This window comes from Pan troglodytes, chromosome 11 (assembly GCF_028858775.2).
Source record: "Pan troglodytes isolate AG18354 chromosome 11, NHGRI_mPanTro3-v2.0_pri, whole genome shotgun sequence".
NCBI classification, from domain to species: Eukaryota; Metazoa; Chordata; class Mammalia; order Primates; family Hominidae; genus Pan; species Pan troglodytes.
The window spans coordinates 45,810,497-45,832,026 of NC_072409.2; the positions used below are offsets into that span (position 1 = coordinate 45,810,497).

General features: G+C 48.7%; 2 protein-coding genes across 6 annotated transcripts in view; one reads left to right on the forward strand and one right to left on the reverse strand.

The window, feature by feature from the left end:
* IPPK (inositol-pentakisphosphate 2-kinase) overlaps positions 1-6,157 on the forward strand; it is a 56,084-nt gene extending 49,927 nt beyond the window's left edge. For 2 of the 4 annotated variants that reach the window (XM_016961141.4, XM_054658901.2), the window contains 2 exons: positions 1,126-1,205; positions 4,649-6,157. In XM_016961141.4, the coding sequence (XP_016816630.1) occupies positions 1,126-1,205; positions 4,649-4,874 (306 nt within the window). In that variant the 3' untranslated portion in view covers positions 4,875-6,157. Of the gene's footprint in view, positions 1-1,125; positions 1,206-2,062; positions 2,344-4,648 lie in introns of those variants that run through there. The other 2 variants (XM_054658900.2, XM_016961142.4) reach the window with 2 other exon arrangements.
* CENPP (centromere protein P) overlaps positions 5,548-21,530 on the reverse strand; it is a 289,427-nt gene continuing 273,444 nt past the window's right edge. The window contains exons 1-4 of one of the 2 annotated variants that reach the window (XM_016961144.4): positions 20,237-20,488; positions 9,319-9,398; positions 8,098-8,189; positions 5,548-7,693 (exon numbers count right to left, since the gene is read on the reverse strand). In XM_016961144.4, the coding sequence (XP_016816633.3) occupies positions 7,563-7,693; positions 8,098-8,189; positions 9,319-9,398; positions 20,237-20,281 (348 nt within the window). In that variant the 5' untranslated portion in view covers positions 20,282-20,488 and the 3' untranslated portion in view covers positions 5,548-7,562. Of the gene's footprint in view, positions 7,694-8,097; positions 8,190-9,318; positions 9,399-20,236; positions 20,489-21,530 lie in introns of those variants that run through there. The other variant, XM_001146410.8, reaches the window with a different exon arrangement.

The following is a 21,530-nucleotide window of genomic DNA, read 5'->3' on the forward strand; positions in this document are numbered from 1 at the left end:
CCCATCCAGTCCTGCCCTTTGGAAAGTGCAGCTTGGATGTTTTCGAACGCCAGATCCTCCGGGTTATATGCAATTGAGGGGAGTGGTTAAAAGGGAGACAGGAGATGATGGTCTGTCATCAGTACAAATATTGAGGCCAGTGATGTGTGAGGCCCAATTCCTTTTCTTTTACAACTGTTTATTTTTGTGAAAGCGAGAGCTATGCCATCTAAAACAATGCAAACCATATATGAAAGTCCAAAGAAGGAAGAGGAGAGAGTGCCTCACATTCTGCTCTGTAGAGGAGACCGTTGTGAGCATTGTGGTGCCTGTCCTTCACCTTTCTCCCTGCCCGCGTCACACACATGTGCACATGTACGGCTTTACGTATGTCGACTCTGACAGTGTGGTGTGTGTTGAGCTGTCCCTGGTCAGTATGGACAGACCCACATAGCTTGGAGCATGTGTTGAAGAGTGCAAATGTCAGAGCCAGCGTACCGGGTTTGAGTCCCTGCCTTGCCATTGACGAGCAGGGCACGACAGACAAGTGATCTCTGTGTCTGTTGCTTGTCTGTAAAGTGGGATGCCGGCCGTGCTGCCCTGTTGGGCTGCTGTGAGGGTGGAGCAAGTTAACACATGCACAGCCTGTAGAAGGGTGGCCGTCTGCCGTTGTCTCTGGTGGCTGTATGATGTTCCGGAGGGAATGTCGTTCTAAGCGATGCCTTGCTGAACACCCCCTGCACTCTTCTTGCAGGTGTCAAGTGATACTCACTTGATACTCTGAGTGTGGCCAACATGCGGGGCTCAGGTGGCTTACTGCTTTTCCTTCCAAAGGCCGACTGTGGTGACCTTGCTGAAGACAGATCATCCGTCTCAGGGTCTGGAGTCGGGGTCCCACACTGCTTGCCGTGAGAGGTCAGGGGGTGGTACTGGCCTCTGAGCAGCCCCGTGGCACTGAGGGCTGGCCCAGGTGCTCTCACAGGGCGACCTCCTGAAGCCCGTGCTCACCGTGGCCCTCGCTCCTAATCCCACCCTCAGGTTCTGAGGCAGGAAGCAGTTCCCACACTTGGCTACTGGGAAGGAAGGTTGTGTGGGGGGGCAGAGGCTTCCTGTGTGACCTGGAGCTGATCTTTCCCACCCCTGCAGGTGCAGCAGTACCGCGTCGCCATGACTGCCAAGGACTGCTCCATCATGATTGCACTGTCTCCCTGTCTGCAGGATGCCAGGTGAGGCCCCCACTGCAAGGCATGCAGCCTGGGTCTAACGGGGTTTTATGGACAGTTGGTGAATTGTTAATAGGATAGTTGGTTTCCCCATATTTAGAGACTCCATGGCGGAGTGACATAACTTCCTTGGCCTATGTGACATCATGGGGCTTGCTAACTCTCGCCCTCTAGAAGCTTGTAATTCAGTCAAAAGACAGATTTATGGAGAATAACTTAAAAGGATTGTTAGTACATTGAAAGTTACTGTTTTCTAAGAAAATACTCCCAAGAGCTCAGAAACAATGTGGACAGTGAGCTGCCCATTGCATTCCCTCAAAGAAAGCCAGCCCCTGAGATGTGTGGGTACCTGTGGCCCTTGTTCCTCGGTCTCCCACAGTGGCAGCATGGCGCACCTGCCTTTTTACCACCACAGTCATTTGAAAGCCTGTGAGGCGCGCATTCATTCTTCTGCTTCCTCTTCTGAATAACCAGCCTATGTGCCGCCCCTCTCCCTAATGTCACTAGTTTTGTCCAGTCCTCTCTGTTTCTGGGAATTCGGGATGAAACTGATAATCTCATAGTCGTTAGACAGCATCTCCATCACCGATCTTCAGGGGTGCTAAACCCTGCACCCAGTATTTGCGGAATGTTCCACATTCTTCTAACATGTGTTCCTGGGTCAAGATGACCTTGGTTGCTGGCTGCCAGCCACTCACTTTCCCGGTGCTTTTGAACTAAACAGTTCCCAGGATTCCTGTTCCCTGGCAGGCACAGAATTGTTTACTTTCCAATATGAAATACTGAGGAACATTATAGGGCGTAACTGAAGTAGAAAAAAGGTTGTTCTATTTAGTTGAAAACTCCTGTTATCCCCTAAGGAAATACCTACAGGGCTAAGTTATGAGGAATTCCTTAACTGGATTAAGCTGGTGGTGTTCCATGAGAGAAAACCCACGAAGATACCACTGTTCAGCAGCCCCCCGGACCAAGGATGCAGCTGGGCAATGGAAATGTGCTTGGATGCAGGGTGCCCTTAGGTGGGCTGTGAAAGGCCGCTGAAGGACAGACATGTTACTCACCTCGTCTAGCACCTGGGAATCTCTTAGTGCCTGGTCAGTGATGTCAAATTGGAAAGCCAGCACGCGGGGAAAGCTGAAGGCCCGGGTCCTTACGACCAGCTGCTCAGCAGAAACGACAGTAGGAGGGGAGGGGAGGGGAGGGGAGGGCATGTCCTGAAGGCACTGAGCCATGTGGCTTCTCAGACCTAGGGTGTAGGCACTGGAACCATCCTGCACAAAGCACTCTAGCCAGGCCTTTCTCAACAAAAGGAGAGGATCTCAGAGAAGGCTTCTCCTCCGAGAACATGGCGTGTGGGGCTGGGCCTGCTTCCAGGAAGGTGTGCGCAGTGGCCGCACCTGTGAAGTTCCAGTAACTGTGGTGCTCTAGAGGCCTAGGGACAAACTAAGGCTGGGATTTATCATGAGTCATCTTGGCGTCTTGAGATGCCTGGTAGACCTGAGACTAAATTTAGATCCCTAGACTAATTTGCAGCTCACAGATAGATTGACCACATTTAAACTTCTTACACCCCCTAAAATAAAGGCTTCTCCAGCTCTGCACTACTGTTTCTGCCCTGTCATAAAGGAAAATGTCTCAAGTTGGATCTGCCTTCCTGTCGCTGCAGAGCTTTGTCCCTTTGGGAATTTGGAACTGTGGAGAGAGCTGCCACGGCTTCCCGGCCTAAACCCTGCTGCTCCTCTCGACCTCCCATTTGAAACACAGTGTGCGGCCTTGGCTTCTCCACCCCGATCCCCAGCACCCTTGGAGGCTGCTGGTCTCCCGGTAACCCTCAGCGGGTCAGTGTCCTGGAGAACGGCCTTCCAGGCAAGGGCAGCCCCCCTGCAGCCAGAAGGCCACCTGAGCCTCATTCTCCAAGGCTGCTAGAGGGCACACTTGTGGCACAAGGGACAGGTGTGTCCCTGGGGCCTCTTGCCCAGTCTTGGCCTCCGGGGTACTGAGGGGGAAGAAGAGCATTTCTGTGTCAGGAGCTGGTGCCCGCTGGTCACTGCCATTGGTTCCCATGGAGCTAGCTTGTGGTTGACCCAGGTAGTCAGACCCTCCCCGGGAGCTGCCTGGAACATCCTTCCTGTCTTTACACCCATGGTCTTGTCAGGTGCTGCTTCTGAGAAATTGGGGTGTCCTTTAAAATACGTAACCCTAGTCATGGGCTGGGGATGTGACTGTTCCAGCCCAGGTGCACCCAGCTTGGGTCTCAGGCCTCAGAACTGAGCAGTACCTTGGGCTTCTGAGGTTCTCCCAATAAAATGTGGCCCCTTGGGATGAGCTGCAGGCACATTCCAGCTTCTGGAGCGAGACTCATGACCTTAATTTGTAAATGAGTTATTTGCTGTTTACTCTTCAGATGAGAATAGTTACTTACCCCAGCAGCTTAGTCAGGGATTTGTTTTTTCTACAAACAGGATTCTGGGGCAGGGCAGCAGTGAGCGCCAAGGCCATGGTGAGCATCATCAGAGCAGGGACGTGCTGATCAGTATTTCCTCTCCTCGGCAGGAGCTTTTGAAGTTGGGGTTTGGCTTGTTGATTTCTAAATCTCAAAGAGTAGTAAACATTGGGACACCAGAACCCAGGATACTTCTCTTGGACTGAACTGAGCTTAGGTCACTTGTTTAGCCAGTGTCTTGAGTGCTGTGCGCTGAGTGCCCTGAGACGAAAAGCGGGACACACAGCAGTCAGAGCTCAGGACTCGGAGTAATCCTAAATGTGTTTTTCAGGGCAAATAATTAATCACATCTTGTTATAAGCACACGACTTCTGAGGTTAAAACCACAAAACTAAGCCCTGAGAAGCAAAATACAAAGGACTGAAGATAAAATTTGAGAATAAAATGAGAAACCAGATCTCTTCAAATGTGAACCAAAGGAGCTTGCGTTTCTCAGCAGACAGGAGAGGCAAAGAAGGCGGCTTGTCGACATTTCATCCATTTGGCGCTGGAATGGCCAGATCTACTTTTTACTTTTTCTTGGGTTTTGTAATACTTGGCTCATGATAAAGTGATTTTTCAGCGTTCGTTTATACCACTGGGCTGGGGGAACATCGCTCACATGTTCCACATAATTACTTTTCCATCTTTCAGTCCTTTAACCCTCTCTCGCCTGGTATGGTGGGGTGCACTGGCCCGAGGAAGCTTTGCACGCTGGTGCACACAGCCGGCACAGACAGCTGTCACACGCACAGATCACAGGTGCACAGAACGAGTGCTCTTTGTGAGCTGGGGTGTGAGGCCATTCACTTCTCTTTTAAAAGAGATTGATTTATCTAACTTTGCAGAAGTCAAAGAAAAAACATAAAAACATACTAGTTGAAAGAAGAAAGGGAGAGAGAACGGGAGGGAGGGAAATGAATGGGAGGCTTGTGTATCCTGAAATGGTATTTTTTACTTGCAGCTCTGATCAAAGGCCTGTCGTCCCTTCATCGAGGTCCAGGTTTGCCTTTTCCGTGTCTGTGCTGGACCTTGACCTCAAGCCCTACGAGAGCATTCCCCATCAGTATAAACTGGACGGCAAGATCGTCAACTATTATTCAAAGACTGTACGTGCCAAAGACAACGCCGTGATGTCGACTCGTTTCAAGGAAAGCGAAGATTGCACATTAGTTCTCCACAAGGTCTAACTAACTCTTTCCGTGCAGTGTCTTTGAAACTTGAACATAGAATGTGAAGGCTGAATGATAGAGATATTTTCTGTTGTGTTGGGTGACCTTTGGTTGTGAATGTTTTTGCTTTTAACCCCTTTTGAGGTGGGATTGCCTCTTGGAGACATGGAATTGAAGAGCACTAGAAACAACTTCCTGGACAAGGAATGTAGGACGTGAGTGCTGTGTCCCAGGAAGCTGCTCACACTCTTAAAATGGAAGTGTCCGTTAAGCCCTGGGAAGACCTTCTGGATAGTTCTTCCTTCCCAACCAGGGCTCATGTCTGATTCTCTAATGCGAAAAGCCTTATTCTAAGACCCAAGGTTTGGATCTGCTACCACCAGACTCCTAACATAGAAAACTTGAATTGTCACATACATTTTACAGTTTGGACTTTTAAGAAAACATGGATACTACTGGAACTTCCCCCAGCTGAGTTACATGGTCACTTTTTCAGTGCAAGTCACATATCAACACAGGTTTTTAGGTGGTTCCCTGCTGCACAGCGTGACCTCGTGGTCATGCAGACGCCGATTCTGAGCAGTGTAGACTCAGGGTCCCTGTGGAGGTGCTGAAGCCCACAGTTCCACACAGGGCAGCAGGGAGCGCAAGACTCAGGTCAGGATGGACACCACTCATGCGAGCATTGACCTTTTTTTTTTTTGCTTTACAATTTAATCTTTCACATGAGGGGGAGATGAGCTGTTCTTTCCCACTAAAAATTGCTGCTGTAGAAGTTGGAGGTGGAGCTGTGACTGGCTGAGCTGCTGTGGCCGGGCTGGGCAGTGTGCCCCAACAGCTCAGTGCTTTCCTGACACTCCAGTGTCTGGGGTGGTTGAGGAGCGAGTTCTCTCTTCCTCCCAGACCAAGTTCCTCCCTCGGGTTTGCCTTGAGACGTGTTGCGTTTTTGGGCCCCGTGGCCTCTCCCTGTTAGGCTGCCACAGGCCCTGCTTCTGGAAGGTGAACAGCTCCTGGCTGCTGCCGAGAGGGTTCTCGTTGGGGTCACCAAAGTGTGCCCGGCTGCTATGAAAAACGTTGGGAATCTTGGTTTCAGTTTTTTATTCTATGCTAGGTTGTACAGACTTATTTATATCATCGTTTTGAGGGACTAATGGAGGCTTATTGTAACATATAATATTAGTGAAACCATGGAATTATATGAAAATGATACATGAGAAATAAGGAAACTATTTTGCTGATTGTAAATTTTTGTGGGAAATTTTGTGATAACTTGAGAATTATACTTGTTTGAATCAAGGCAACTCTTCTAGAATTTATTGTTCAATTCTGTCATATTTACTTCTAATTCTACTCTCAGAGGTGCAAAAAGATACTTATCTAACTGGACACTTTTACTGTTTTCTTCTCACTTCCAATGACACCGTCTCATACACACGGGTCCTGTGTGCTGGGATGGGGGCTTTGGTGAAGTGCACAGAGCTCACGGACGAGCCGCAGGCTCTGGGAAGCGTGGAGTTAGTGGCCGTTGAGTACTGTCTTGACCCAAGGGAGTTCACTGTTGCTGGGCTGGGGCTGGGGCAGCCTCGTTTGGGATGATTTTGCCCATTGTCACGGTGTGTGGAGGATGCTGGGTCCTGGGTTCAAGTGCACATGTGAGGGAACCCCAGTCCGTGGGAAGGTGGGCTGGGCTCCCTAGGTCCTTCAGGGCTGCAAGAGTTATTGCCTAGCACAGGGCCCAGACAGGGCTGGACTAGACACGATGAAAACAGCCTGTATTTGAGGGAGAAGAGAAAACAGATGGAGACCCCCACTCTGTCTGGTCTTGGCTCCCACCAGCCCGGGCTGTGAGGAGCCCCTGAGCCGCGGGTGCCACTGCTGTGGATGCGTTTCTGGCCCGTCTTGGAAACTGCTGCTGCTGCGTAGTCATGACGGCCCTGACTGGTTTGAGACAACACGCGTTCACAGATCTTAACAATGCTAAATGGGTGACTGATGAGGTCACGGTTCTTAAGGCACATCCGGGACGATCGATATAGCACTTAGGCTATGCAGGGGGGTCTTTCTTTCATAAAGGACCTCATTCCTCGCGTCCCAGCCCAGGAACAGTGCTGTCTTTGCTGTCTTAGGCCATTCTTGTTATTAAGCTGACAGCTTCACTTTCTTGTGGAAGACCAAGAACAGCGTGAGGACTTGCTGAGATGCCTCACAGTGCCACCATGCGGACCGGGGGGAGGCAGGGAGTGAGGGTGTGGCTCCCCTGGGCTACTAAGGACAGTTTAAAGATGAGGCACCATAGGCATCCGTCTCCAGAGCCCCCAGGAGGCAGGAACCAGGATAAGGGTGGCTTCTCCCAGCTGAGTAATGTGGCCACCATGTCCAAGGTGGACTCGGTGTGAGGCTGCGGTGGGTGGGGGATGGATCCTCCCCACACATCTGAGGACACACAACCACTCGGTACATTTTCTCAGATGTTAAGCTTATTTTTATAAACCACATTGTACGTGTCACTTTTATTTGGCATTTTATACTTAACTAGTTGTATTTATTTTTCATGTCATGAGAGTTTCCATATAATGTGCCATAACTGCATAGACAGCACGTCTTCAGGGTGTGGTTTCTAAGCAGAAAATAGCAAATGTTTATATTGAATAAAATTGCATGTTCCTCCGCGCAGCATCTTCATCCTCCACGTTCACTGTTTTGGAACTAGTTGTTCTCCTCTGCACAAAGCGATTTTATCAGGCTTTCCAGAGCAGCTTCGATTCCAAGCAGTCCTACCAGGGTTCGGAAGCTGAGAGGAGCAGTTTCTATGGCTCTGTTCTTGTCCAGCTCCAGGGCTATAAAGAAAACATTAAACCGGGTAAGAAACTTCAAGGTGGCAGCTTTTGGTCTTTTGTTTTCTGCTGGCATGGACCTCACCAAGACCCCGCCCTCCTCCCGACTGGCTGCATGGGATGGGACATGCTAGTGGCGGACGAGGAGACGGAGTGAGTGGAGGCCTCACCTACGGCTGGAGGCATATTCCCTGTGCATTCAGCCTGGGAGGGCCTTGGGGCAGCAATCCCTTTTCATGTTCTTTTTGAGTGATTATTGATAAAAATATTTAAAAATTGATAGACAAAGTACATTAATGAGATTTCCAATTTTTGATTCTTGCCCTTTGAAACCCAGAGGAAACAGGCAGGCGGCTTTGCTGGGCATGTTGAGAAGTCACCTAGAGCAGCCACACCCAGGGCCCTACCTCGCTGTGGGACTTTGGTGAGAAGATCCAGCTTTGGAAAAACCTTCCCATCTTCATCTATTTGTATCCTCCAAACAATGACTAATTCAAACCTGAAAAAGCGGTAAAACATGTCGTTATGTGCTTTTTGAAATCTGGCGAAAAGATTAGCAACCATGAGTCGCACCTGGTCTCCATTTCCGCATGCTGGGCTCCCCTGCTAGAAACCCCAATCCACAGCCAAGAAGAGGCACAGTCAGTAGCACAGGCAAATGGAACCAGGATCACAGGAAGGTGCTGCTCTGTCCCCACTGCATTGGCAAACATTAGTAGGCCAATACCAGCGAAGTACAGAACATGGAGCAACAGAAACTTCAAAATTACTGGTGGGAGCAGACATGGACAAGCCACTTTGGAAATAATCTGGCACTGACAGTAAGCTGAACATGCATCCATGCATGACACAGGAATTTCATTTCTAGGCAGTTGAGCCCAGGAGAAGCTTATGTACTGTGTGCCAGGAGGTGTGAGCCAGAACAAAGAAGCCACATGCTCCAGAGCTGAAGAGCGCAGCAAGACGCTGTGTATGATCCCCTCTGGGAGGATGAGCAGTGAAACTGCACTGCAGCTGCTCATGACCCTGGAGGAGGTGAACGGTGACAAAGGCAAGTCCCAGAAGCCTGCATAAGGACCACATGATTTTAAAGCTTGGAAACCAGTTGAGTTGAGGCATTCACACACAGGTCATAAAAGCACACCCAGATGGATACATGTCCACACATGCACAGCCAAGGGAAGAGGATGGAGAACACGGCACGGGCCAGGGTGGTGCCGGGGCTGGTGGAGGGATCAGCTGTGCTGTCAGGGCACTAAGCCTGTCCTGTTTCTTCTCATTGCTTTGGGGTTTTCCACTCACCCCTGGCTTCCTCCCTTCAATTTCTGAAGTAACAGCAGATCCACAAGCATCTCCACTTTCTCCCAGCCTCCCTTCCTTGACCCCATAAGTCCTGGGGTGGGCCCCAGGACTGGCGTTTTCCCCCTGCGGCCCAGCACATCCTCCAGAGCTCCAGCTCCCCGCACCCCCATGCTGGGCATATCTGCTGGGACCACTGATTCCTCCAACCGACGACCTTTAGTTCTTGGTTAGGTAGTTTACTACTTAGAATCCTACTTAGGTGGTCTCCTACTTGGAATCCTTGTTTGAACAGGAAATGGGAGGCCCCATGGCCTGTGCAGGCTCACCCTGGCTGGCTGGCGCTGCGGATCCCCATGGAGCAGGAGGAGGGCCCCTCCGAGAGGTACACGGCATCTGGGTACTTTTCCTGCATGGGGAGAAGAAACGGTTAGACAGATCCACTGGTGGGGAGAAAGGGGCCATGGGAGGGGCACGGGGCACCGTTCCAGGTGTCTGGCGAAAATCAGGGTCCGAGTGTTTGCGCAGCATCCATGGGTGCCGACCGCCCCTCCTGCCCTTGCTGTCACACACGTCCGCCCCACTGTAGGTCTCTCCACAGCCTCCAGGCTCCCATGACTGCTGCTTCCCCATCATGAACATTGTACATAACCTCCCTACAGCTGTATTCTCATTTCACAGGTTTCCCCACACCCTTTCCATCTGGGATGGCTCCTTGGTCTGCCCTTGTCTGTCACAACCCGGACGGTCTGGGGAGGACTGATCAGAGGATTCCCCAAGCGGATGTGTCAGGCTCCTTGCTGGAAAGCAGCTGTTTTCTCACGGTTTTAGCATCTGACCTGAAAAGCCCTTTGAGCTGAGGCTCCGTGAGGGCTGTGGCCGAGCCTGGACGCCCCTCGCCTGTCTGTCCTCAGGACTCACCCCAGTGGTGTCCAGCCCACACACCGTCCTGGGCATGGGCAGGAGCCCACCCTGGTATCCTCGCTGTGCCCAGTGGTGGCGCGGCTCCCACTGCAGTAAGGGAAAGGGCCTACCTTGGTGAAAGTCAGCTTCATGATGAGATGGCATTTTATGGTCAAAAGCCTCCTCCCAAAAGCAGGGAAATCAAGTGGAATCTCACAGATTTCTAGGCTTGCAGTTCTGGGAGAGTCTGGGTTCCCCCATGTGCTATGAAAATTCTGCTGTTTCTGTTACAGCAGGACCCGGTAGCCTCTAGCTATCCCAGAACCGACCCGCGAATTTAGATCATCAAACCACAACACAGTTTGCTTACTGGAACCTGAACAGATGATACATATTCAAAACTGATAAGAGTAATGGTGGCCCTGTCCTCTCAGTTCTTAAAAACTTGTCTTTTTGGGCCAGGTGCAGTGGCTCATGCCTGTAATCCCAGCACTTTAGGAGGCCGAGGTGGGTGGATCACGAGGTCAAGAGATTGAGACCATCCTGGCCAACACAGTGAAACCCTGTCTCTAGTAAAAATACAAAAAGTAGCCGGGCCTGGCGGCACGTGCCAGTAGTCCTAGCTACTCAGGAGGCTGAGGCAGGAGAATCGCTTAAACCTGTGAGGCAGAGGTTGCAGTGAGCTGAGATCGCACCACTGCACTCCAGCCTGGGTGACAGAGCAAGACTCCGTCTCAAAACAAACAAACAAACAAACAAACAGTTGTGTTTTTGGCTGGGTGCGGTGGGTGGCTCACGCCTGTAATCTCAGCATTTTGGGTAGGCCAAGGAGGGCAGACCACCTGAGGTCAGGAGTTCAAGACCAGCCTGGCAAACATGGTGAAAGCCCGTCTCTACTAAAAAAAATTAGCTGGGCGTGGTGGTGGGTGCCTGTAATCCCAGCTACTCGGGAGGCTGAGGCAGGAGAACCCCTTGAACCCAGGAGGCGGAGGCTGCAGTGAGCCGAGATCGTGCCACTGCACTCCATCCAGCCTGGGCGACAAGAGTGAAACTCCCATCTCAAAAACAAAAACACACACACACAAAAACGTCTTTTTGTCTGCTCTTGTGAGAACAGATTGCAGGGTCAGGGGTGACAGGAGACTTTCACGGTAGGCTCCGCCTGAGATGTCGAGTTCCTAGGGCTAGTCTCTCAGAGACGTGCTTTCCTTTCTGTCCTCTCACAGCGACTGATGTAGAAGCCTGGGGGTGCTGCTTAAGTCTCGTGCAAGCCCTGCCATGATTAAAAAGCACTGTGGCCTCCCCAGGCCTTAGGGAAGGATAGTGAGGGGACGTTTTCCCTGAGAAGCATCTGGCCTGACAGCTAGTCAGAGGACACAAGGCAAGGGAGCAGGCTGGAACTGCAGTGACAGGGCCTTCCTGCTGCTCCAGAGACTTGCCAGATTGAACCAGATCAGCTCTGCTGAATGAGGTTGTGTGGGGACAATGGCATGACAAAGCTTTTAAAGGAAGCAGCCCCTGCATCGCTGAGCTCTTGCCAGTGTGGGAGGCCCTCACCCTGTGCATGTGGGCCCAGCATGGCAAGGGCGCATCGCAGCACCAGCTGCACCTGCCAGAGGCTGAGAGGGGCCTGGCAGAAGCTTACAATTACTAACTTCAGCACAACAGTTTCCATAAGAAAATGTATACCTAAGTGATTTAAGTGGAAAGTGTTGGTTGATTTTTAAGCCGCAGGCTCTTCCAAATTAATCACAACTGCATGAGGACCGTAAGGGAGAGCCTGTGAACGTGGCAGCTCAGCTTCCAGGCTGGCTCAGCGGCAGCACTTGGGACTCATTGGGATGGCTGGGGCCTGGGCCAGCTCCAACGTGGGGCCCGAGGTTCAGCCTCCAAGCACAAGGGAGCAGATGGAGCAGCTCTCTGCCTCCCTGGGCCTCTCCTCACCTCTCCTTGTGAGCAAAAAGGGGTTTAAATTAGATGCTTTCAGTAAAAAAAGTGTACCTTACTCCCTTTAGTTTGTAAAATAAAGTCAAAGGTAGAAACACTGACATTAGGAAGAGGTCAGGCATTCAGTGCATGTTTCTGGAGGACTTTTGTGGGACTGTGTGCAAAGGTTCTTTTGTGGAAGTTAATAATGCTCCATTCGTTTAGCCAAGGTCACGGTCACTGATAACTTGAAATAGAAAGGATGGGTCTCATTGGCACACATGTACAGGTGGGGAGAGAAGATGGAAAAGCTGTGAACAGGGGTACGTTAGTTATATACAATACAACTCAAGACAGAGTGGGCTTGAGATCATTAGGCCTACGGTCAGCACATCTCAACAGCAGTCGAGTTTTATAAATGACTGTATTTGACGTGGATAAAAGATGACCAAATTGGCAAGAAAGAGTTAAGACAAACATGCTCTGATGAGGAAGAGGTATGTACCATCTATTTTCGAATGCTTTCCATGACAAATAGTTACACACACAAAAAAAGTGAATTGAAAAATATCAAGCCTTATCTGGAAAGCTCCTTAGATGTGTCACATTTAAAATCAAGGCCAAGAGAAGGACGGCACCTGGCTGAGCCCCCGTGGGACATTCTTGGACCCGTGGCTCTCCCTAGTGCACTTTAGGGACCTGCACACCCCTGAGACTTCTGGCTTAAGGAAAATGAACGAGATGCCTGTGCTTCCATGGATATTGTCAGGAAGGTGGTGATATAGGGGTGGCTGTTGGGAGGGGACCTCGTTGAGCACACTAACTGGTTGGCAGGCACTGGCACTTCCCCTCTGGAGCCCCCAGCCTTCCACAGGAAAGCTCGTCTTAAGCTAGAAATGCTGAGGCAGTGATTCAAATGGGTGTTTGTTCAGCTGGTTGCCATATGTGGGGAGTCTGCATTTGAGAGCTCTCCTGGTGTTTATGATAGAAAGATGGCTGTAAGAATGTTGGCAATTTGATATCCAGCCCCAGTTTTACACCTGAGACCCACTGTGCTGTTGTAATAGCTGCTGGATGCTAGTCCAAAGGGAATAGAATTTTTAGCAGAGCTTTACAGAAAACCAACCTTGTATTATATTTCAGTGCAATACCAAAGAGGAATGCTATGTCTCCCACTTAAACAAATGGGAAACCTTGAATCCTGAGTTTAAATCTACCCTTGGGTGTCCACAGATATGTTAACTCATCTTGACTAATATTTTCCCAAAAATTATGTCTGGCCGATTCAGTGACTTTTAAAGAATTGAGATAAATTCATATAAATTATATGAGACATAATTCCTTTAAAGTGTATAATTCAATGGGTACTAGTATATTCACAAGGTGGTGCAACCATCACCACTTTCTAATTCCACAACATTTCATCACCCCCTAAATGTACCCTTTAGCTATTGCCCCTAGTCCCCTTAACACCCACCCTCCCAGTACAGCCATAAGCAACCACCAGGCTACTTTCTGTCTTGCTTTCATTTGTATTTTAGTAACATTTTCTGTTTTGAAAGACACTCTGGTCTATTGAGAGATGACATCAGTGAGGTTACACCGTGGCATAAAGTGCTGGCAAAACTCACACTAGACTCCGCAGTAACTGGCACTGGGCCAATTGGATATTCACATGATAAAAAAAAAAACAAACTTCAATGCTTACTGCACACCAAATACAAAAATTTACTCTAATGAATCATAGAAATGTAAGTGCTAAAACTATAAAACTTCTCTATTCAAGACATTTCATACAAATGGAATTACATATGGTCTTTTATGTACCATATTTTCTTTATCCAATGATCAACTAACAGACTTTTGGGTGGTTTTTACTTTTTGGCTATTTGATTTTTTAAAAAATTATTATTATTATTATTATTTTGAGACAGAGTCTTGCTCTGTCGCCCAGGCTGGAGTGCGGTGGTGCGATCTTGGCTCACTGTAGCCTCCGCCTCCTGGATTCAAGCGATTCGCCTGCCTCAGCTTCCTGAGTAGCTGGGACTATAGGCACCTCCTGGGTTCAAGCGATTCTCCTGCTTCAGTCTCCTCAGTAGCTGGGACTACAGACGTGTGCCACCACACCTGGCTAATTTTTGTATTTTTAGTAGAGATGGGGTTTCACCATGTTGGCCAAGATGGTCTTGATCTCCTGACCTCATGATCTGCCCGCCTTGGCCTCCCAAAGTGTTGGGATTACAGGCGTGAGCCACTGTGCCTTGCCCTTTTTGGCTTTTTGAAATAATGCTCATAGCATTACTGTTTATAACATTTGTGTATAAGTTTTGCACATACATATTTTCATTTCCCTTGGTTATATATCTAGGAGTGGGATTTCTGGGTCATATAATAACTCTCCAACCATTGGGGAGTTGCCAAACTGTTTCACAGTGGCTGCACTGTTTTTATAATTCCATCAGCAGTGTACAAGAGTTCTGATTTCTCCATAGCCCCATCAACACTTTGGCCATGAGTTGGTATCTCATTGTGATTTTGATTTGCTTTTCTCTTATGTGCTTACTGGTCATTTGTATACCTTCTTTGGAGAAATGTTTATTCAGATGTTTTGCCAATTTTTATTTTTTTAAGACAGAATCTTACTCTCTCTCCCAGGCTGGAGTGTGGTGGTGCATTCTTGGCTCACTGCAATCTCTACCTCCCAGGCTCAAGCAATTCTCCCACCTCAGCCTCCCAAGTAGCTGGGACTACAGGCACATGCCACCACACCTGGCTAATTTTTGTATTTTTTTATAGGGACAGGGTTTTGCCATGTTGCCCAGGCTGGTCTTGAACTCTTGGGCTCAAGGGATCTGCCTGCCTTGGCCTTCATAGTGCTGGGATTACAGGTGTGAGCCACTACGCCTGGCCCCTTTGCCTATTTTTAAATTGGGTTATCTTTTAGTTATTGAATTGTAATAGCTCTTTATATATTCTAGAACAAGTCACTTACCCAATATATGATCAAAAATATTCTCTCGGTCTGTGAGTTGTCTTTTTACTTCTTTAATGTACTTGAAGTACAAAGTTTTTCATTTTGATGAAATCCAATTTAAGTTTTTTCTTTTTGTTTTCTGCTTGTGCTTTTGGTGTCATAGCTAAGAAACCATGACCTAATTCACAGTCACAGAGATTTACATTTATGTTTAATTCTAAGAGTTTTACATTTTTAGCTCTTAAAGTTAGGTCTTTGATCCATTTTGAGTTAATTTTTATATATGGTGTGAGGTAGGGGTCCAGCTCCATTCTTTTGTCTGTGAATATCCAGTTGTCTGAGAACCAATTGTTGAAAAGACTCCTCCTTTCCCCATTCAATCATCTTGGTTTCATTTGTATTTTAGTAACATTTTCTGTTTTGAAAGATACTCTGGTTTATAGAGAGATAACATCCGTGAGGTCACACCGTGGCATAAGATGCTGGCAAAATTTACCCTAGACTCCTCAGTAACTGGCACTGGGCCAATTGGATATCCACATGTAAAAAAAAAAATGAACTTCAATGCTTACTGTACACCATATACGAAAATTTACTCTAATGAATCATACATAGAAATGTAAGGGGCTGGGCGCAGTGGTTCACACCTGTAATTATGGCACTTTGGGCGGCCAAGGCAGGTGGATCACTTGAGGCCAGGAGTTCGAGACCAGCCTTGCCAACATGGTCTCATGGTGTAACCCCTTCTCTACTAAAAATATAAAAATTAGCCAGGTGTGGTGGTGTGTGCCTATAATTCCAGCTACTTGAGGGGCTGAGGCACGAGAATTGCTTGAACCTGGAGGTGGAGGTTGCAGTGAGCCAGGATTGCACCAGTGTACTCCAGCCTGGGCAACTGAGACTCTGTTGTCTCAAAAAAAGGACACATAAGGGCTAAAACTGTAAAACTTCTGAGAGAAAACATAGGAGTAAATCTGTGTAATTCTGGGTTAGCCAAAGATTTCTTAAATAAAAATGCAGGCTGGGTGTGGTGGCTCATGCTTGTAATCCCAGCACCTTGGTAGGCTGAGGTGGGTGGATCACCTGAGGTCAGGAGTTTGAGACCAGCCTGGCCAACATAGTAAAACCTGTCTCTACTAATAATACAAAAATTAGCTGGGCATAGTGTCACACGCCTTTAATCCCAGCTACTCCAAAAGCTGAGGCAGGAGAATTGCTTGAACCTGGGAGGCAGAGGTTGCAGCGAGCTGAGATCACGCTCTTGTACTCCAGCCTAGGCAACAAGAGCAAAACTCCATCTCAAAAAATAAATAAAACTAACTAAATAAAAAAGCAGTGACGATAAGAGAAAAATAAATTAGCTAATTGACAGACTGGCTTCATCATAATTAGAAACTGCTACTCTTAAAAGCCATTGTAAAGAAGAAGAAAAAGAAAAAGGCCAACCTCAGACTGAGTGAAAATATTGGCAAAAACTTGTATGCAGAATATATGAAGGACACAACTCAGTAAAAAGAAGATAAATAACCCAATTTTAAATAATGGGCAAAGGATTTAAACCAAACTAGTGACGTATCTTTTGCACATCTCTTATTTGGTTAAATGTGCAAAAGATACATCATTAGTCATTAGGGAATTGCAAATTAAAACCACACGGTGATGCCACAACATACCCATCAGAATGGCTAAAATAAAAAAGAGAACAATACTAAGTTCTGGTGAAGATGTGGAACAACTGGAACTAACATACACTGCTGCTAGGAATTGGATAAGTTTGGCAGCTTCTTACCACATTGAACACACTTACTATGTGATCCAGCAATCCCTCTCCTACATATTTACCCAAGAGAAAGGAAAACATGTCCATACAAAAAAACTTCATGCAAACGATCATTAGTAAGAGTGCCAAAACTGGGAGCAGTGAGTGATTCTTTAAGAATGCACATCAGCCCCATTACCACCTGCTGGTGGTGGGGAGAAGGGCAAGGATGAAGTTCGGAGCAGGGCAGGGCCAGAACACACAGACTGGTCCCCAGAACCCCACCTGATGTCATTTGGAAAGGATCACACTGATTGCTGCATGGAGAGTGGACTGGGGAGGTGGGCGAGATGTGGGAGAAAGCAGGGGGACCATGGCTGAGTGACACTGGAGTGACGTGGATGTGCTCTGGGGGTGTGGCATCAGGGCTTGCTGGATGTGGGGTGTGGAGAGTTTCTGACCTCCAGGGCAGGGGTGCAGATGAGGTACTTTTTGTGAGGTAAGGCAGGAGAGGTGTGTCAGGGGTGATCAGAGCTGAGTGTAGGCAGGAAGGTGGGGAAGTGCACAGGGATCGCTGAGGAGGGAGTGGGCAACAGCTCCTGCAGCATCTGGTGAAACCAGCAGAGACACGTCTGTTGGACTTGGCACTGTGGGTGTCTTGGTGAGTGTACCACCACACCCCTGCTCTCCACGCACAAGACTTCTGAGAGAAGTATGATAAACTTCAGAAAGGTTTAGAAATGCCTACAGCAGGAGCACTGGGAAGAACAATGATCTGCCCTCATTTCAGAAAGAAAGCTGACAAATACAAAGGCACCTCTGTGCCAGACACTGGTCTAGGTTCTTCACACATTACCATGCGTATGATCTTATGTGTGTTAGACAATCAAACCATTACCGAGTGAACAGGTACTGCCGGGGCCCTGGGGCCTGCACAACTGCCCTGCCTGGGACAAGGGGCCTTTGTCCCACCTCAGCCCACTTAGCTGTTGATTGGCTATATGACTTTGAGAAATCCCTTTTAAACTCTCTGAGCCTCAGTCGTGTTTTTACAGTTTAATTTGAGGCTGGGTGTGGTGGCTTATGCCTGTAATCCCAGCACTTTGGGAGGCCAAGGTGAGCAGATCACGAGGTCAAGAGATCGAGACCACCCTGGCCAACATGGTGAAACCCCTTCTCTACTAAAAATACAAAAATTAGCTGGGCGTGGTGGCGCGCATCTGTAATCCCAGCTACTCGGGAGGTTGAGGCAGGAGAATCGCTTGAACCAGGGAGTCAGAGGTTGCAGTGAGCCAAAATTGCGCCATTGCACTCCAGCCTGGCGACAGAGCAAGACTCTGTCTCCAAAAAAAAAAAAAGTTTAATTTGAATGTAATTTTGAATTTACAGAAACAGTATACGAGGAGAATGAGAAGCTGCCGCCTGTTCACACCGCCTGTCACCTCCCTCTGTGTTGCGCCATGCTGAGACATGGTACCCCTCGCCCGTGGACACACACAGGGTTTTTCCCCAATTGAGCAGATCTCCTATGTGACCAAAACATACTTCTCCAAACCAGAACGTGCCCCTTCAGATGTCCCCAGCTGTCCCAACTGCGTCTCTCCTTCCTTGTCCCCTCAGGCCCCAGCATGGCTGGTCTTGACAGCCTGGGTGCAGCTGCTGGCACCACAGATTGCTGAATCTGGGCCTAACGCTGCATATCCATGCTGAGTTGATGCCAGGTTTGGAGCCCCATGGAAATGCTGCCTGTGTGCCTCAAACGCGGCCCCACCACTGTGCTCCATGGGATGTCCTGAGACCACTGTCCACTCCTGAGTCTGAGACCCTATGATGGCTCATGGCAACACCAACAACAATGAGGGTCCCAAAAGGTGGCTTTCCGTTTCCATCATTCCTCCCGCATCTGTTGGCTTTCTACCAGCAGAAAGAGCTTCTCCTTTTCCCTTACTCATTTGTATCAGTATCCACTCAGTCACTTGTTTATTCCATAGGCTGTAACCTGTTTAAGATCACTATTGGTCGTGATGCTCAAGCCCCCAGGTCTGGCCAGTATGAGCTCCTGTAAACTGCTCCTGGTTCTTCTGACACAGCCCCACCATTCTTTGAGGTCTTCCTACTCTCTGGCATCATCAGCTGTTCTAGGCTCATTTTGTACTTCCCTGCCCAGCTCTAGAATCAAAGGAGCAGACAGTATTTATAAACCAGGACCTGGGCTCGTTGCTCCTGGAGCTTCGTTACTTCTAGGGCCTGTCAGTGGAAAGAGCTAGGAAGGACACACTGGTGTGTGCAGGTGCATGAGCCACTTGCAGCCACTTCCACCCGTGTCTGTGCACACCCATATTCAAAACACGCAGGCACGAGCTCTCCCAGACACCTCAGTCTAGCTCTTTTGACATCTGTCAGTCGCTTTGCTGTTGGGGAGAGACTGCGTCCCTTCACCCTCAGTGTATCCCCTTGTTTGATCAGCCGATTTACAGTCTCCCAAGAGTGCCTGCTGTCCCCTCCCAGCCCACTCCTCTGTGGGCACATGGAGCGTGACATGGAGCTGACACAACGCAGTCATTTATCTGACACCGAGACTTTCCCGGGCCTAATACCAGGCCAGGCACCTCTGTCCTTTTGGTCACAGCGTGGCATTTAAATGAGGGCTGGTACCCCCACGGGGGAGGCGAGATGGGGTTTTCAGATTCTCAAGAGCTCTAACATGGAAAGGACTGGATATTCGAGCACTTTGTATCATCACAATCATTTGAAGTAACAACTAACCGCCGGCAGCACCAGAAGCTCCCTTTGGAAATTTCCTGATTGGCACACCTAGCAGAAGAGAGTCCCTCACTGACACAGCGTCCGACTGAAATGTTAACAGAAATCCCCAGGCTACAAGGCTGGACAAAAGGTGCCTGACTTTTAAATCTTTTGATTACATACAGGATGGAAAGACTGTATCTCCAAGTCTAATTGTGTGGATTTTTAACCAGTTTTTCTAGACTCTATTTGTGTTTTTGAAGTAAATACGTCCATGTAGTGATACAAGCAGAAAGGAATGCAGTGGCTATGCTGCTGAATTGCCTCCTGTAAACCGTATTAGCCTAACTTTCCTGGACGTGGTCCTGAGGCTCGGACACGCAAACACAGACCTAGCGACACACACATCTGCCCCTAAGAGTCGTCTGGTTGGTAAAAAACAAGGGAGCACAGCAGCTTGCTGGCTCAGGAGGCATCAGACCCACTTGTCTGACCCCGTGTGGGGACGGAAGTCAGAGATCAGTCGCCCTCAGTGGATGAACATGGGTGTCCAGGAAGGACCCCTCAGGGGACCTGCACCATCCACAAGACCATCCACAAAAATAACTGGGAACAGCTGAGGAGCTCTGTTAGAAGGATTGCTTGTCCACAGGGAGTTAAAAAATGTGTCCTAAATGTTGCTTAGTAAAACAAACAACCAGAAAAGCCTCTCTATTCCAAACCCATGGTGGGGCATAAACCTGGGAGAGTTGGAATGTCATTGCAGCACTTTGCCACAGGAGCAAAAACACAACCCCCACCAGAAGGGATGGCCGACCAGGGCATGACTTGCGCTGTCTTTCTGGTAGTGACTGATGCCCCAGAACCCTCGCAAGGGCTTGTACCAAACATTCTCCATGTGCCCCAGCCCCAGTGGGGTGGCCCAGCCCTCAGCACTTACCTCATCTCCAGAACTTTGCAGAACAGACCAGCTGGGAGCCTCCATCCTCCCTTCACCCAACTTTTCTTGTTTGTACAGACTTGGGAAGAACCAGGGAAACCCAGAGTTGAAAGAGACCCACTCTATTGGAAATATATCCCAATGGCATTTTTAAAACGAAGAGCTGGGGAATTTTAATAAACAAACAGCAAATGCAAGCATGAATAATGGGCCTGTATGGACAGGAAGAGAGCCAGGGCAGGAGACAGCAAATGACAGGCCAGAAGCCAGATCCCACGCCCTTCTGTTCTTGTATGGAATCTCAAGCTAAACATGGTTGAAAAGAACTCCAAAGATTTCGTGACATGTGAAAATTACATTAAATGCAAACTTCAAACTTCAGTGTCTGTAATAAAGTTTGATTGGCACACAGCCACCCTCACTTAGGTATATACAGTCTGTGGCTGCTTTTGTGCTGAACTTAGTGACTGAGCAGACTACATGGCTGCAAAGCTTAAAACAGTTACTCCTTGGCCCTTTGCAGAAGACACGGACCAGGAAAGACCAGGGGAGGTGGGTCCCACTGGTCCCCCAGGGAAGCCTGTGGAGCTCCAGGCAGTTTGGATGTTCATGAGACACAGATAAACCAAAAGAGAGGCTGGAGGAGGCCACAGCCTAGGGGGAAAGTAATCTGACCATGTCTCGTAAATGGAGAAACATCTAGTGGGAGCTACACCATACTTTTAATAGTGCTTTCTCTTGGGAAGTGACTCTGAGAAACAGGAGGAAAGCAGATTAACAAAACAACCACTGGGCCAGGCGCAGTGGCTCACGCCTGTAATCCCAGCACTCTGGGAGGCCGAGGCAGGTGGACCACCTCAGGTCAGGAGTTCAAGACCAGCCTGGCCAACATGGTGAAACCCCGTCTGTACTAAAAATACAAAAATTAGCCAGGCGTGGTGGTGGGAGCCTGTAGTCTCAGCTATTCAGGAGGTTGAGGTAGGAGAATCACTTGAACCTGGAAGGCAGAGGTTGCAGTGAGCCGAGATCGCACCACTGCATTCCAGCCTGGGTGACAGAGGGATACTCTGTCTCAAACAAAAACAAAAACAAAAACAAAAACAAACAAAACAAAACAAAAACTACTGACCACACAATCCCTCCCGTATGGCACAGTGATAGTCTAGCCAGGGGCTGGCGTCGGACGGGGAGGTCTGTCCTGTGTGACCTTAGCGCCTAAGCCTAAGATGGACTTTTTTCTTTTTCTTTTCACCCTTTTTGTTTCCTGGGCTCCTTTCAGGGCCTGGTTTGGGCC